Genomic DNA, 17,208 nt, shown 5'->3' with positions numbered 1-17,208 from the left:
AGGCCTCCACGGCCAGGAAAGCCCGAGACAGACTCCGTATCTCATAAACCCGGTCTGGCCCAAGAGTATCAAAATGTCTCTTTATTCGAAAACAGAGCTGTTCTTGACACCCTAGCCCGCCTCCGCAGCCCCTCTGCAGCCAACTCTCCCCGCATCCCTTGGGCCCGTCCAGGCTTGGCTCCCACCAGACCGGCCTGAAGGATGCCGGCTACTAGGCTCGGGCAGAGCTCAGGCCCTCCCACCCCTGCTGCCTAGGTGCCCGCCGGGCCTGGGCCGCAGGCGGTGACAAATCCCCAGGTCGAGGGCGAGAGAAGGTGTGCTCTGTCTTGGATTAGGATGTGCGCGGGGATGACCACTGCTAACGCAGCTCTCGCAGGTCTTGGGGCCAGTATCTTTGATCCCCTGGAAGAAGAGGACGGAAGTAAACTCTCTGGACCCTACTGCGTTCTCACTGCTGCCTCTGCCCCCATCTCAAGTGTCCAGCTGCTATACTTTCCTGGGCTCATCTCCGCAGTCTCTTTCTGCCTCACCCTGCCCTCCTGTCTTCCCCCAGTCCCTGTCCTGTTATTTTCAGCTTCATATTTTTAGTGCAGGATCTTTCTCTTCTGCCTTCTCTGCTAGGCTCAGCTGCATCCCTCATATGCCACCGACCACCTCTCTCCCACCACCACTATCTTGCCCTAGACCTGGCCTTTTCCAGCTGATCTTCGCTCTAGGTCAGGTTTGGCTGCCTGCCCCACACCAGCATCTCTGTCTGCCACCCCAATTATTTTCCCTTATTCTCTGATGTATCTCCTAAGCCTTTTCTCAGCTCCTCTTAGGTCCTGCTGGTTCTTCCTCCTCGCTGCGAGACACCCTTTTCCCTTCTCCTTGCCTTTTCCCTTCCTCACCCATCTCCTCCTATAGCAACTCCTCTCTCCGCCTGTATACCAGGCCCTTGACCTCCTCTTCCTGCCCCCCTGCCTCCCTGCCAGCTTCCTTACTATCCTTGAAGGCTAGAAGGACTGCTTCTACATCTGTGGCTGCTCCAGTTCCTCATAGTGCTCAGGCTCAGCCTCCTGCTCCTCCTTCATCCTCTGGCGCATCTCATTGGCCTCAGCCCGATCCTCTTCCTCGAAGAACTCCTTGTCCAGACGTTCCAGTTGTGGCATCTGCACCAGGGCTTCCTGGCGGTAGTCATTCTCATCTGTACATGGGTTGTCCAGCAGCACCAAGGCCCGAAGTTTGGGCAGGTCCCGAAGCTTGGCAAGCTCCCGCAGGTTGGTTATCATATTGCCCCTGCCAGTACCGTCAGGAAGGGTTCACTGGATTTTGGAGGCCAGCTGCTAGGAATGGGGTCTCTAGGGGAATCTTCTGTGGGCTCCACTTTCCCTAGAAACACTGCCTCTATCGATTGGCCTGCTTAGCATGGCCCGACTTGCTGCAGAGGTGCTGTCCAGCTCCACTCCTGCCCTGCTTCTGCCCTTCAAGGAATCCCTAAGTACCATATTCTTTTTCTGTAATGTGTCATATTTATCCTTTTGGAGCAGCCAACCTAGGTCACAGCCCTGTCTTGTAGTTAGGGAGCGAGGGGAAAATCTTCTGTGTCAATGACACCTAATCAGAGGTTGGAAGATAGGACGTGGGCCAGTGGAGAAGGAACTGGGATTGAAGCTCAAGGTGGTGGGTGCTATATCAGTTCCCCGCTGAACGGAACCGAGAGGTAGGGATAGACTGGGACCTCCCAGGCTGATGAACAAGTTTCATTAGGAACAAGTTCCTAACATGCCTCATTATACAGTATTCTGTGTTTATTTTTGTGTTTTTGCTCCAAGCCTTTAAAAAATCAGGTTTAAATATTTCCACCTTATTTAAGTGGAGGCACTGAACCTCATGCCGTGTTTCTCACTGGGAGCACTGCGTGCACTTTCCTGTCCTGTGCATTGCAGGAAGTTTAGCATCTTTGGCCCCAGAAGCACCTCCTAGCCAGTGAGACAATGCGTCTCCACTGCACTTACTTCCAAGCGTCCCTAGTGAACAGTCACTGAGAAGGAAGGGTCCACTATCCCTGTTTAGACTATTAACAGGAAAACAGAAGTCTCTCCACCCTACCAGACCAATGTGGCAGAGCTAATTAGCAAGAGATTGCTCCACGAATTAAGGTTGGAGTTGGGGTTCAAGATGACACCACCTCTCCATCAACTTGGAGATTCTGTTTCCATTGCCAGCCTTGACTGGGGCCCTGTTGACTAAGGAGACAGTTTCCTTACATCTTTGCTTAATCAACACACATAAAATCTTCCATCACATAAGAGTGGCTGAAAGAAAATGCCCCTGATCCCTAATGCTTTTCTATCTAGAGATTTCCTTTCAAATATTTTTCTCTGCTCACATCTCAGCACATTTTGTGTTCTGTTTTGTTTTGGTTTTTTATCAGTAAGGGGGACTTAGAGGTGGGGCTCAGGGTAAGAGAGGCAGGAAATGGGAAGGTAATTAGGATCCAGAAGAAGGATAAGTAGAGTAGAAACTTTTATAAGGGAGAGGCCCGCAAAAATAGAGTTGGAGCCAGACTGAGTCCCTTGAGAACAGGGACCATCTTTGATTCCTTTCAATATTCCTGAAGCACAGCACAAGGCCTGGTACATGGCACATTCTCAATAACCATGGATTGAATGCATAAGGATTGGGGGTCTCAGACTATAAAGATCTCAGTGTGCAATTAGGACTGAACACAGAGGAAAGTAAGGAAAGGAGGGATGAGGATCAGGATGGAGGATGAGGTGGGACTCTTGGAGTGGGCTAGGATTGGGGGATTGGGGCCAAGGGAGAATGCAGGGTGTTCTGGAGTCAGGGTCAAAAGCTGCTCCTGCTCAGGGGTAGGAGCAAGGTGGGGCCTGGAGGGGGTGCATACCTCACGTTGAGGTACTGCAGTGATTTCATTTCCTTGGAGAAGCCACTCAGAGTTTCAATCTGGTTGTCTCGAAGGTGCAAGGTAGTGAGATTACTTAGGTTCTCTAAGCCTTCCACCTTCTTCAACAGGTTCTGCGCCTAGACTCCAGGATACAATAGACACATTGGGAGGGGAGAGAGGGATGAGGAAGGAAGAAAAGTTGGAAAGAGATGCAATGAAAGAGATACAGTGAAAGAGGAAGTCTAAGAGATCAATGGGGAGGGGTGTGGGAGGGGAGTGGAAGGAGGTAGAGGTCGGTAATGCAAATAAAGAAATCAAAAAGAAGAAGCTGCCAGTCCAGAGAAAGGTCAGCAGTAACCCCCTACTGACTGCTCATCCATTAAAGCCACCTCTGATTAAGGAGGTCATGCTTCAACAAATCCCCCCCACCCCTGCCCAGGTCTAAGAGCCCCACTGCTCTACTGAGGAGAAATGACTTCAGCAACATCCTGGAAGGAGGAAGCTCAAGGATCTAAATGATTAAACATTTAAATGGCCTCCTTAGCCTAATGCCTGTACCTAAGTTATGGCACATTATGCAAAACAATTTCTGTATTACCCTGTATTATGTATTATCAGCCCTGGTAGGTGATCAGCAGCTCGTCTGTTTTAACTTTGCATTGCCACAGCATCTGGCATCAAGTAAGGGCTCAATAAATTATACCAATTATCATTATGATCATAGAGTTCGTAGCTGAGCCTACTAGAAGCCAGGCATCCAGGCCCCACGCTAGTGCCATGCCCTCTTCCCTGCACCAACCACCCGCTGACCCAGTGAGCTACCAGGAAGAGGTTCTTCAGCTTAGGAAGGTTGATTCCCAGTGTACTTTCCAGTTGGTTCCCTCGAAGCTCCAGTGTGTGCAGACTCATCAGTTTTTGGGGGTCCAGACCTGTCACCATGTTGATATTGTTCCCTAAGGAGCAGGAGGGTGTCAAGAGCTCAAATGGCCACTCCAAAATGTTTAGCAGCAGAGCCTGAGTTTTGGGAGACTCTGCATCCTTCTCTCTAATGTCAGGTGAATATGAGAAGAGACAGGTCCAGATTTAACACCTTCCACAAGGCTTTGCTCAAATATCAGCTTTTCAATGATGCTTGCCCACCTGTTTGAAATTGTCACCTGTGCCTGCCCACTCATTTCTTTTACCCTGATCTATTCTTTCCATAGCACATATCTCCTTTTAACTTAGCATATAAATTTACTTAATTGTGTTCTTTGTCTGTCACCCCCACCTGGATTGTAAGCTGCAAGAGAATAGGACTACGTTTTGTTCATTTCTTTCTCCAGTACATACAACTGCCATAATGAATCATAATGTGTCTGAATGAATAGCTGAATGAATGTAAATTGCTGTGTGGCACAGCCAAGGACCACATTGCCCACCTCTGTCGGCCCCAGGCTAGGAAGGAAAGAATCTGTGTAGCCCATCCTAAGGGCCTACCTTTGAGATTCAGGATGCCCAGATGAGGATGAGAGATGCCCTCCGTGTCAGTGATCTGGTTATAGGCAAAACTGGCAATCTGCAGGTAGGGCAGTTCGTTCAGCCGGGCACTCCGCAGCCGGTTGCCATCAGCCTTGAGCCAGAGCAGGTGAGTGAGGTGATTGAGTGGAGACAAGTCTGTCAGATGGTTCTCAGAAACATCCACATAGCGCAGATGGATGTAGGAGCGCAGCAAGGAGATGTCTGTCAGATCTCTAGGAGATGGCAGAGGCCACAGTTAAGGTGAGAACCCAGCAAGGGCTGACAGAAGTGCTAAAGCAGGAGGCAACATGGAGGTGGCTTATCATGGGGAGAGAAACGGGTGACAGATAGGAGAGGTGAGGGGGAGAAGAGAAGGTAGGGGGGTTCTTACTAGTAGGCGAGGACCTTGTGTCTGTGAAGGGCTGAGACCTTACACTCTGAAGGTCAAATGAGGGAGTCCAGCAGGAAGCCCCACATCCCATCTCCCAGCCTCCAGTCCCTCGGCCAGCCCCGACACAGGGAGTCTCAGAGCTCCTGAAAAGTAAATTCTATCCTTCCCTCCCATGGGGCCAGGATGAGAGAGATCCAAACTTTCAGCCAAAACACCCAGGAATGAGGATGAGAAAGGAGGCTGGGCCCCACAACCTCAGCCCTCTCCTGCATCCCTCCCCAAACGCACCTCTCTTTAACCTCCAGCTTGGCATAAGCATGGGCCAGTCCATTACCAGTCTTACAGAGCAAAGAAAGCCCTTCCTTCATCATGTCCTCCGTGAGCGGGTGGGCATCCACTGCTGAAGGAAGTGGAGTCAGGCACCCCTTTCCAGCCCAACCCCATCCTTAGCCCTGGGACCCCTTCATTTCTGTGCTCTCACTTCCTCAGACAAGGCTTCCTCCTCTTTCCTCTCATCCTCCCCCTCTTCCGTCTCCTTCTCATCGTCTTCCCTTTCCAGATCATCCTGGTCTAGCTCAAAATCTTCCAGATCCTCTTCATCGGACATCTTTCTTCCCTGCTGAAGGCTCTGGAGTCTGATCAAGCCAGGCCCTGGTCCTGAGAAAGAAGGTGGTCTCAGCGTCAGCCCACCCTCCGCTCCCTCACCTCCATTGACAGGGACGGGAGTATTACCCCTTCTGTCACCTCTCATCTCTTCCCAGCTATGCTTCTTTCCTCACCCCTAGGAACATCTCATCTTGATTCCCAACCTCCACGCTTCCCACCAAGGGCCCCTTTCTTTTCAGGATGCCTTTCCAGACCCCTGAGGCCTTTCCTGCCCTTCACAGCGGCTCCAGCTCTCCTCCAGCAGCTTCGTCTCCCTGCTTCCTGGACTCCCCCTTCCCAGTTCTTCCCACCTCCCTTCCCGATCTCTCCCCTTGCCTTTCATCCCTAACCCCTGCCCCATTCATTTCTTCTAACTCGCCCATCCTGCTTAGCCCCATTTCGCTGTCCCCACGGGGAAGGGGACAGCAGCCTGACGTAGTCTCCACTCCTCCCACCCGATCCTCCTTCGCAGAAGGGCGCAGACTCTTATTCCGTTCAGTTACAAGCAGTTCCGGAGAGGGTCTTGGCCGCAGGTGTGGGATTGTTTTGGAAGAGGGGGAAGGGCGAAGGAGGTGCTGTGTACTGTGGTTATGGCAACGGAGGGCGGAGCACTGGACGTCCGCAGTGGACAGCCGTTGAGAGGAGAGCCGTCAGTAACTGAATGGGATCAGTAGTTGACAGGTTCCAAACTCATTTTTTCAAACCCAGGAGCCCGGACGAGGAGCGTTAATTGGCTGAGGGTACAAAACAGGGGGCAGGGCTTAGAACCTGAGAAGGGTAGGGCGAGGGGGCGGGGCTGTTCATTTCTTTACCTGAGACCTTAAAGGGACCGGAGATCCTCGAGGAAAAGTACTGTGAATTCAAAAGAGACACATTCCCTGAAGCAAAAGGCCGGGAAAGAGCAGAAAAAATACCAAGGTTAGTTCCCGCCCCTCCCTCCCACTTCCTCACCTCCCCCGGCAGGTCCTGTCCGTTCGTTATTTTCAGATAGACCTTTGGAATGCAAGAAGCCCAAGCCCAGCAAGACCTGAGTTGGAGTCCTGACAAATCTGTAGTTTACTAGCAATTTACCTAAGACTCCACTTTCTCATCTGTGAAATAGGCTTAACTATACCAACTGCCAGGGGTAGAGTATGAGCCTAATCTATGCTAAAGCACTGCACAGATTCCTAAACCCCGCTTGGGAGCATTTCACTCCTCCTCATATCCTGGACTGGTTTGATGCAAAACTTTTGAGGAGAAAATCCAGCATGTGCCCACTAAAATTCTCCTCACACAACGTTGTTATATAAATAATCAACAAGAACTGATATAGCCAAACCCTGGTATGCAGGCCTGTGACTTGTTGAAGGAGATAAAAACAGAGAAGTTGAGATGCAACAAATATTTTGTGCCGGACATCATGTGAGATGCCTTTATAAGTGATATTTAATCTCCACACCTGTCCTGTGAGAGAATATTTGAAAGAGGAAACTAAGACCCAGGGTGGTTAATAATTATGATACAATTCCTGCCTAGGGAAATGGGGAGATTACCAATCTTGTAGAACCTAATATAAATAAAACAATTAGGCAACAAGGTAAGATATCATGTGATTAATTGTGAAATCATGTGTTACAAAGTAGTCCAATGGAAGATGTGGTGGGCTGGAAATCAGGAAATATTACCTCCTGCCCTGTCCAGCTTGGGTAATATAGTTCACAGATAAATATGTTTTAAAATACTTTTGTTAAGCACTACATGCCAGGCTGTGCCTGCTGGGCACTCAACGCCAGTAAAACACGGTCCCTGTTTGCAGGGGCCTTACAGTCCAGTGATAGGGTTAAGTAAACAAGTAATTCAATACAATGAGTGGTCATAATAATGACACCCAACACTTAGAGAGCTTTTACTTAGTGCCAGGGGATAATCTGATAGAATATGTGTATACATAGTATCATATATTCAGCAGCATTGAGTCCAGACAAAGGAAGCACCTTTGGTAAGGCCTGGAGGAGAAAGAGCTCAATGGCTGTGCAAAGAAAGCAGGTAATTCTGCTGACTGGAACAGTAGCTGTACGTAGGGGAGTGAGGGAGAATCAGCAAACAGAGCTGGATCACACTAAGGAATGTGGACTTTATCCTGCAAACTGTGAGGAGCAATTGGAGGTATTATTTTGTGTTTTGTTGAAGGACTGAAGCTGTACTTTATAATGAGAGTCGATAGTCCATTCTCCTTGATAACACCCTTCCGCCCGGGAGCTGGTCTAAATAGAATCTCCTTCGATTATAAAAGTAAGAGTTAAAATAAAAGCAAGTAATAGAGAAGTGTATAAGAGGAACATAAAAGTCCACGATCTCCTTCAGCACCACTCTCATTTTTTTAATGAAGTTAATTTATTAATGAAGATGTTTAAAAAACAAAAGTGGTATCAATCATACATACTGTTCATCAGTTGGATTACTGTCATTTAAAAATATGTTTTGGGCCCAGGATGGTGTGGCTCAGTAGACTGAGTGCCAGCCTGTGAACCGAAAGGTCGCCAGTTTAATTCCCAGTCCAGGCACATGCCAGTTGGGGACATATGAGAGGCAACTGAACAACATTCCTCTCCCACTCTTTCTCCCTCCTTTCCCCTCTAAAAAAAATAAATAAAATCATTATTTAAAAATCTATAAAAATATATTTTGGACAACTCTCATATCACTAAACACAGATCTACCTCTTTCTTTTTTACAGTTACCTAGCCTTCCATTATGCGGATATATGGTAATTATTAAACTGTGTCCTATTGATGGATATTAGCATTAAAAATCGCCCACATTATAAACAATGCTGCCACAAAAATCCCCATAGATATATCCTTACTAATCTGCATTAGTACTCTGTAGCAGTACTTCTGAAATTGTAATGTGCATAGGAATTGCCTGAGGATCAGATTAAAATGGAGCTCCTGACCCCCCAAGTGATGCCAGCGCTGCTTGTCCACAGACCACACTTTGAGTAACACGGCTCTGTAGGATACAGTCTTAGAAGATGCAACTTCTGGTTCGAGGATATGTACTTACCTTTGCCAATCATAATAGGCTGAAAAATAGAATGTCATTATTTGAGTTTGCATTTTTAATTTTTGGTGAGGTTTCTTTTTCTATGTTCATGTACTTGTATTTGTTTGCATTTATTTTACAAATTGTCTTTTCAGATTCTTTCTCATGTTCTTGCTATGTCATTAATTTTTAAAACTGATGTGTAGACGCTCTTTTTGATTTGAATATTAACTGTGGCAGAAACTGCCAATTGCCTGACATTCCTTTTTCCCTTTTTCTTCTTAACAGAGTTGTTTTTTAAAAAGTTTTATTAACATATAACTAACACAGCATAAAATTCACCCACTTAAAGTGTACAATTCAATGGCTTTTAGTATGTTCAGAATTGTGCAACCATCACTACAATTAAATTTAGAACATTTTCATCACCCCCAAAAGAAGCCCTCTACCCCTTAGCCCCTACGTCTCAATCCTCCCTCCACTCCTGCCCCTGGCAACCACTGATCCCCTTTCTGTCTTTATAAATTTTCCTGTTTTTGTACACTTTATTTAAATGAAACCATACAACATGTGGTCCTTTATGATTGGATTCTTTCTCTTGGCATAATGTTTTTAAGATTCATTCATGTTGTAGTCCATATCAGTACTTCATCTCTTTTAATTGCTGAACAATATGTCATTGTATGGTTTTTAGTCTTAAAGTCATCTGAAATAATTTTTGTGTATAACGTGAGGTAGGGATTTAACATTTTGCCAAAAGGGAGCTGATCCTCCTCAACGCCATTTGTTGATTAATCCCATTCTTCCCTACTGATTTAAAATGCCATCTTTATCATTACACACACACACACACACACACACAGTTTCTGAACTATTATTTTCCATTGACCTATATATGTCTACCTACTTCTGCTTTAGTACCTCACTGTTTTAGCTGTTGATTTTTCTGTATATATCATGTATCCTGCTACCTTATTATTTCTAATAATAGAGTAGATAGTCTATCTATCCCACAGAAAGAAGTGAAAGAATTCAGTAAAGCTTAAGATGCTAAGTTCTTAAACTATATGAGCGGAGACAAAAAAACAAACTCAGAATTTATTTATAAAAAATTGGGTATTGCCCTGGCTGGGTAGTTCAGTTGATTGGAGCATCATCCCAATACACCAAGGCTGTGGGTTCAATCCTCAGTCAGGGCACTTACAGGAGACAACCAGAGAATGCATCAATAAGTAGAATAACAAAGTGATGTTTCTCTCTCTCTGCCTCCCCCCTCTTTCCTCTCTCTCTCTAAAATAAATTTTTTAAAAAATTGGGTATATATTCTTACATGTTTACTTTCAGTCACTTTCAAAATACTCTGCATTTGATACAACACGCTATCAAGGTGTTTTTTCCACTGCTCAAAACGGTTTTTGAATTTGTTGATTTTGATGTCTTTTTAGCGCTTCTGCCATTTTTCATTTCACCTCTTCCACATTGGCAAACATTTCCCTTTGAGGACTCTTTTCATCTGGGGAAACAAAAAAAGTCGCTCAGGTGAGATCAGGAGTCTAGGGAGGGTGGGGCATGGGGGTCATGCCATTTTTGGGTCAAAAACTGCTAAACACTCAGCATGGTGTGAGCAGGTGCATTCGTAAATCACCCATCATGAAATGGGCAGATGCACTGAATCTTCAAAAAAAATTCACTGAAGAGGAACACAGCGTCTCACAACAACGCCAGCTGGTACACTGATATAGATGGGTTCCTAGAATACTCACTGAATGGGGGAAAGCCTGTACTACAAGGGGCCCACCCTCTAAAAGATAATTCCAGGTTTTTGTGGGTCCATCCTCATATAAGAAATGCAGATTAAATACATATATGGTATATGATTCATTGAAGGTGAAAAATCTTGAAGCAGAAAGAATGGGAAACTGAGGATGATAAGGGCTTGAAGTAAGAAGGTGGGCTAGAGAGGAAAGATCAACAGGGCTCCGTAACTAAAAAGACACATGGTATGGAGAAGAGGAATATATCCAAGGTTTGGCTGAATCTAGGATTCCTGGAAAAATAGTATTGGCAGTGAATGGAATGGAGAGGTTTGAACTCAGAGCTGCTGAAAATGATCACTTTCTTGCAGACTTACTGAGATTGCAATGGTAGTGGAACATCCATATGGAGGTGTCCATTATACCACTGGAGACAGGGGGCTAGAGCTGAGCCTCAAGGGGGCTGATCCTTTTGCTCCACTATGCCCTCCAGGACTGCCGCCCACAGTACTGCTTTTCCCATGCCTGAGCTTTCGCACTGCCGTGTGATGACTGTAGGTGACAACCAGGACCCAACTGAAGCCGGAGTTCCTTTTTGCTGCTTTCTCATAAGAGCAAGCTTCTTTTCCAGAATTCCCTGCGAGCTCAGGATTTATTTTTATGTGAAATAATAAATGTCCTTATGAAATGTCCTTTAATACCATTTGGTCAGTTTTTGTGACTCAATGGAAAGCATCTTGATAATACCTGTATTTTCTTTTGTGTCTCTACCAGCCATAGTTGGCAACACTTCAACAAAAGGTATGTGTGCACATTTCCCATTTTTCACATTCAGATAATACTCAAAAGATTAAATAACATCTATAGCTGAGATGTGTTGGTAAATGTTTAATAGGCTCTCCAGGGAGAAATAAAGCCCTAATTTTTAGCATTTGCTTATTTCTATGCTGTAAATACTCCTACCATGGCTGATTTCAAGCTAGCAACTCATAATGTGGTGTTTCCATACATGACCATACAGACATGATAGAGGTAAATAACTTCAAGAGCATAGATAATAGTAAAATTATTACAGGCTGAATTGTGTCTTCCTATAATTCCTGGGTTGAACCTCTAAACCACACCCAAACCTCAGAATGACTGTATTTGGAGAGTGGGCCTTTAAAGAGATGATTAAGTTAAGACTATTTAGGAGGGCCCAAATCCAACATGACTGGTGTCCATATAAGAAGGGGAAATTTGGACACAGGGTACACATGCACAAAGAAAAAGGCTGTGTGAGGACATAAAAAGGCAGCCATCTGCAAGCCAAGGACAGGAGCCTCCGAAGAAACCAGAGACCTTGCTCTTAAACTTCTTGCCTCCAGAACTGTGAGAAAATGAATTTCTGTTTAAACTATGTAGTATTTAGTTATGGAAGTTCTAGGAAACTAATACCAAAATGTAATAAAATAATGAGAAAGTGATGAGTTTTGAGTACTTTATTTGTTATGTTTATACAATTTAATTTTAATTTTTTAGAAGTACAGCATCAGAGCTGGCTGCTGTGGTCCAGTGGACTGAACACTGGACTGCGAACCAGAGGGTTGCTGGTTCAATTCCCAGTCAGGACATATGCCTGGGTTGTGGGCCAGATCCCTGGTGGGGAGCGCTCAAGAGGCAGCCACACATTGATGTTTCTCTCCCTCTTTCTCCCTCCCTTCCCCTCTCTCTAAAAATAAATAAATAAAATCTTTATTTAAAAAAAAGAATTACAGCATCAAATTTTAACTCCTGAATTTTACAGTTCAGGATTAATATCACCACATACATACAAATGGTGTAAAACAAGTACAGCGGTATTTTCAGTACAAAATAAACACTTGTTTTAGAAAAACTCTACTTTATATCTACACAGTCTAGCTTTTCCAAACAGTAGCCAAAATTAAAATTATAAAATTAACTGTAAAAAAAAAATTGGGACAACTGTAATAGAATAAACAATAAAAAAAGAAAATAATTTCTGCCAGGAAAAAAAAAAAGGAAAAGGAAAATAGAGCCAGAGACATGGAAACATAGAACAGACTGCTATCTGTGTGTGGTGGGGTGGGGGTTGGGGGGAACGGTGGAAAGTAGGGGAAGGCATTAGTCAAAGAACATGTATGAATGATGTATGGACACGGACAACGAAGAGTGAATTGACTGTGGGCTAGAGGGGTGGGCTGAGTGGAGAGAGGCAAGAGAGGGAAAAATGGGACAACTGTAATAGAATAAATCATAAAAAAGAAAGAAAATAATTTTTTCCAGGAAAAAAAGTAAATTAAATTAACCATACGCCTTGGCTAGTGTGGCTCAGTAGACTGAGTGCTGGCCTGCGAACCTAAAGTTGGCAGGTTCAATTCCCAGTCAGGGCACATGCCTGGGCTGCAGACCAGATTCTGGGTAGGGGGCGCTCAAGAGGCAACCAATCAATGTTTTTCTCCCTCCCTCCCTTTCCCTGTCTCTAAAAATAAATAAATAAAATCTTTTTAAAAAATTACATTAACTGTAAAATCTCCAAAACAGGGACAACTGTTTCGGTTTAAGCGATTCCAACAAAAATGGACCCATAACATATTACAAGGGTGATTTAAAGATTATAGCTGGAATTATTATTTTTAGGGTTTTTTCTCCCAATGCATTAATACACAATTTAAGTTTCAACAATGGCTGTGTTTAAAATCAGCTCACAGAATTCATGAAAAATTAACAATCAGCCCTCACAAGCCAGCTTCAGCACACCATTGCATATTCCATTGAGGCCAAAATTTTTACTTACAACCAAGGACTCTTTTCTCAGTCCCAAGCTTATACAGCTAACCTCCTACATCTCTGCTTCTAAGACTCACAGACATCTCAAACTTAACATTTCCAAAAACAAATTCTGTATCTGTTCCCTTAACTGCTCCCCACCCCAGCATTCCTTATATCACCGTTCATATGTTCAGACCAGAAACCCAGGATCATCCTTGTCATTTTTTCTCCCTCAGTAACACCTTTCCCACTAGCCCCCACTGAATCTACCACTAAGTGTGGCCGGTTTTCCCTCCAGATGTATCTTGAATCCATCCACTTCTCTCCATCTTCTGTGACACGTTTCTGGCCCAAACTACTATCACTCCCTGGACCTACTACAGTAGTCTCCTAAGTGTTACGATCCCCGCAAGTATGAGCTCAGAAATTAGAGTTTGATCACACACTCTTTATTATTTGGCCAAGTTTTTACCTGCGCAGGGGCCACCTTTCCCTCGAAAGGAAAAAGGCGCGCTGCTGTTAGATTACATGGATTTTTATAAGCAGAGCAAGCAAGCAGGATACAAGGGCAAGAGGTGGCGGTTAGCTATTGGCTGTTTGGTTTTTCTACATTGTTACTGGGGGTGTCACAATTCTTCCATCATCTTGGGGTATTGTTTGTTCTAGTGTGGGTCAACTTGTTCCCCTTAGTCTGCCCATATCCGTATTGTTCTTGCCCTATGCCTCCTCCTTATTCTTGTCGACTCTGGCCCAGCTGCATGGGGGCTGCACCCTGATATGTCTTTCTTGGTATTAGTTCCTCCCTTATCCTCAGCTCTGACCCTGCTTTTACGGGCTGTTTATCTGAGTCAAGGCTCAGCCATTATCCTATCTTGTTACTAAGGGGGGCTCTAATTCTTCCCTTCATAAAGTTTGGCCCCTTCACTAAGTAGTCTTCCTGATTCTACGCTTTCTCTCATCCAATTATCTTCCATAAGCAGCAATAGTGAGCTTTTTCAGTTGTAAAGAGAACCTTCTATTTTATTTTATTTTAATTTTTAAAAGATTTTATTTACTTTGTAGGGAGAAAGGGTTCTCCCTAAAAGGGAGGGAGAAAGAGAGGGAGAGAAACCTCAATGTGTGGTTGCCTCTCACGTGCCCCCCACTGGGGACCTGGCCTACAACCCAGGTATGTGTTCTGACTGGGAATCGAATCAGCGACCCCTAGGTCCACAGGCTGGCGCTCAATCCACTGAGCTACACCTCTCAGGACAGAACCCTCTATTTTAATTCCCTCAGGCTTTCCTGTTTTTCTGAGGATGAAATACCTACTCATCACCATGGTCTACACGCAAAGTCCAGCGAGGTGTGTCATAACCTTTGCTATTGGGCTTGAGCCACACTTGGGCCACACAGCCGTGTGTTTTCAGTTCCTCGGACCTCGGCTCCCTCCCTCTCCTGGGCTCTCTACATGTGGAACTCAGCTAACTCCTGCTCACCCTCTAGGCCTCAGATTAAATGGGTCCTCCTTCGAAAGGCCTTTCCTGACATCTAATCCAAGTTAGGATCCCCCCGTTACAATTCCCTGCTTTTCCTTGATAGCAGTAAACACAATTTGTCTTTATATATAAATTTGTGGGTCAAGTTTGTTCCCTCCTAGATGTCATCAAGGACTTCTGCGTTGGCTTCCTCTAACTCCAATAGACCTTGTGTTTCACGCCACATTCTACTGCCTGGCACAGTGCCTGCTACATAGTAAGGGCTCAGTAAATGCTTGCTGAATGAAAATTAAACATATTTCCTAAAAGTAATCAAAGATACCCTCCCTCATTGTGGATTTGTCCTTGCGGAGATGAATTGTGCCTACCTTCTCCCTCTACTTCGAGAATCACAGATGAGTGAAGAAAGCACAAGCCAGGGAGATATACTCGGTGAGGTTTCAGTAGGAGGAAGTGGAGACCCTGAAAGATAGAACTCAAAATAGGCTGAGGTAGTATTTTAAAAATTAGCAAGGATATGCCCTGGGCAGGTGGTTCAGTCGGTTGGGGCATCTTCCCCTACACCAAACAACTGCGGGTTCAAGCCGTGCCCGGTCGGGGCACGTGTGGGAGGCGGCACGTGGGTGTTTCTCCTTCTCCTTCCCTCTCTCCAAAGCCAATGACAGAAAACGTACCCTCAGGTGAAGTTTTTTTTTTGTTTTTTTTTTTTTAATTAGCAAGGATAAACAAAAGGGTATAAGATATGGCAAGTAAGATTTTGGAGGTCCGACCGACTTAATCCAGGTAGGGCTGGCAGAGCTGAGGAGGCATCGGTTATTGCAGTACGCGTGCGTCTTCCTGCTGCAGTTTCTGACATAACCTGTGTCTACTTCCGGCCTCCATCTGCCAAATGAACGAAAAGATTCTCTCCCGTAGAAGGTCCCTAGATATAATTACCTTGATACAGAAAGGAGATAAGAAAGAAATTAAAGAATGTTAGAAGGGAGCCCTTTAAACGTAAAGAAACTCGGGGTGCAGAAACCCTAATCCCTTCCACTCCCCTTTGGAGACCGGAGCTAGAGCTGCCCATTAGGAGCCCGCTTTGCGGGTAGCGCTTCCGTCCTGGCGCCTTTGTTCCGGGACAGAACTTTCCAGACGCGAACGCTGGCGCCGGAAGGAGGCCGGCGGGGCGGAAGCGGCGGTCCAGAGCCGGGCCCTGGGTAAAGGGCTCCTGGCATCGCCGCAGCTGTCAGGAGAAGCGGGCAGGGCGTAGACCCCAGCAACGAGTGTGGTCGTGATCGGGCGCGCGAGCCGCTCGGGCCGCCGCCCGCCCGCTCTCTTGATCGCCGCCGGTTGTGAGGCGGCCGCCCCGCCCACGCGGCTTTGCTGCGGTTACGTAACTGGCGCTCCCGGCGGCGGTGCCGGCTCGGCCTCCCGGCTGCGGCTGACATTTTCTGCAGTTGCCAGCTGGTCATCATTGGGTTTTGCAGAATGGCTGGTCGTTTAAACTTTCCAAGCCACGGTTTACGAATCTGTCAAAATCGTCGTATCTTTGTTGTGAGGTTTAACTGAGAAGCAGTGTGGTGGTGGTTCATCATACACACATTTAATGTGAACTAAGCAATGCTCAGGGTAAATAGGGAAGGGCGCCAGCCACCGTTCTGCACGAGTGTGAGATGGGAGACTGGACTATGTATGTTTTCCTGGCACCAGTTCTGGACCTATAAGTGTGTGTATCTTGTGAAGCTCACTGCGATTCTTGTGCTTTGTTTTTAAAACTAAATTCTGTGCTTTAAAATGCGTTTTTTCCATATAATAGTGTCATCTGAAGGCAATCCAGCCATTTCATTGGGCGCGCAACCAAATTTACAGTAATCTTTTTTCCATGCTGGAAAAATTTTTGTAAAAATAACCAGCTTACTTACCGAGGTGTGGTATGTCTATCTCTACTGTGGCACATAAATACAATATGACCTCAAATCTCCATGTGCAATCAAGATTCAACAAATTTGTGAAGCCAGGTCATCAAGTTCTCCTATAATTACTCCAGTGATAGCCACGTTCAGATGATAACTCTTTTAAAAAACATACTTATTTTAGAGAGAGGAAGGGAGGGAGAGAAACTTCGATGCCAGAAAGAAACACTGATCAGTTACCAACGGTGACCCTTCGCTTAATGGGAGGATGGCCGGCCAACCGAATGACATGGGTCAGGGCTCATGCGGTAACTCTTTAATGAAGACTGAAAGAACACTAAATTTATGCCTGGAAGAAATGAACCAGCAATCTGTTACTAACAATGGCAATATGTGACAAAAAGAAAAAAGAAAAGCTCTTAGTCTCAAGTCACAGTTCAAACCTCCTGCCAGAGAAGACAGCCTTTGGATGGGAGGATTTCAAAACCAGCCGCAGATGGCATAACAGTTTTAGAAACCACTTTAACCTCAAAAACATGCAAACTAACTGTTTGCAAGGCTGTATCTGCCCAGGAATAGGCAGCAAAACCCATCCCGAGCTACTGAAAAGAATTACTGGGCTCTCTGCCAGAATATAATGAGGCTGGTATCTTCTGGGGGCCGTGGTGGCTGGGGGGGGGCGAGGGTAGCAGGAAATGCCCAACTGCTTTTGTATTTCCAAACTAGATACACAAGGCAACTAATGACCTTATGACCTCCCCTCCCTCCCTCTCATGGTGGCAGTGTAGCTCTGTATTTAATAAAGCCAGCCATGCTCTACAGGGATACAGATCTCAGTGCCGTCAAGCAAAAAAAA

The 17,208-nt window shown here is 45.5% G+C and overlaps 1 protein-coding gene across 1 annotated transcript; it reads right to left on the bottom strand.

The window, feature by feature from the left end:
• Positions 1-963: 963 nt before the first annotated feature.
• On the bottom strand, positions 964-5,415 carry LOC129084776 (leucine-rich repeat-containing protein 23-like). Its single transcript, XM_054590975.1, is given in 7 exon segments — positions 964-1,278; positions 2,891-3,027; positions 3,713-3,843; positions 4,370-4,623; positions 5,070-5,169; positions 5,172-5,178; positions 5,263-5,415. Coding segments are annotated over 7 exon segments (1,023 nt in total). The 5' UTR covers positions 5,389-5,415; the 3' UTR covers positions 964-1,010.
• Positions 5,416-17,208: the final 11,793 nt, after the last annotated feature.

This window comes from Pteronotus mesoamericanus, unplaced genomic scaffold, assembly GCF_021234165.1.
Source record: "Pteronotus mesoamericanus isolate MK-2021 breed Mesoamerican mustached bat unplaced genomic scaffold, CSHL_Meso_final scaffold_21, whole genome shotgun sequence".
Taxonomy (NCBI): domain Eukaryota; kingdom Metazoa; phylum Chordata; class Mammalia; order Chiroptera; family Mormoopidae; genus Pteronotus; species Pteronotus mesoamericanus.
The sequence above is the reverse complement of the archived record's forward strand: the minus strand, read 5'-3'. Positions and strand labels throughout refer to the sequence as shown.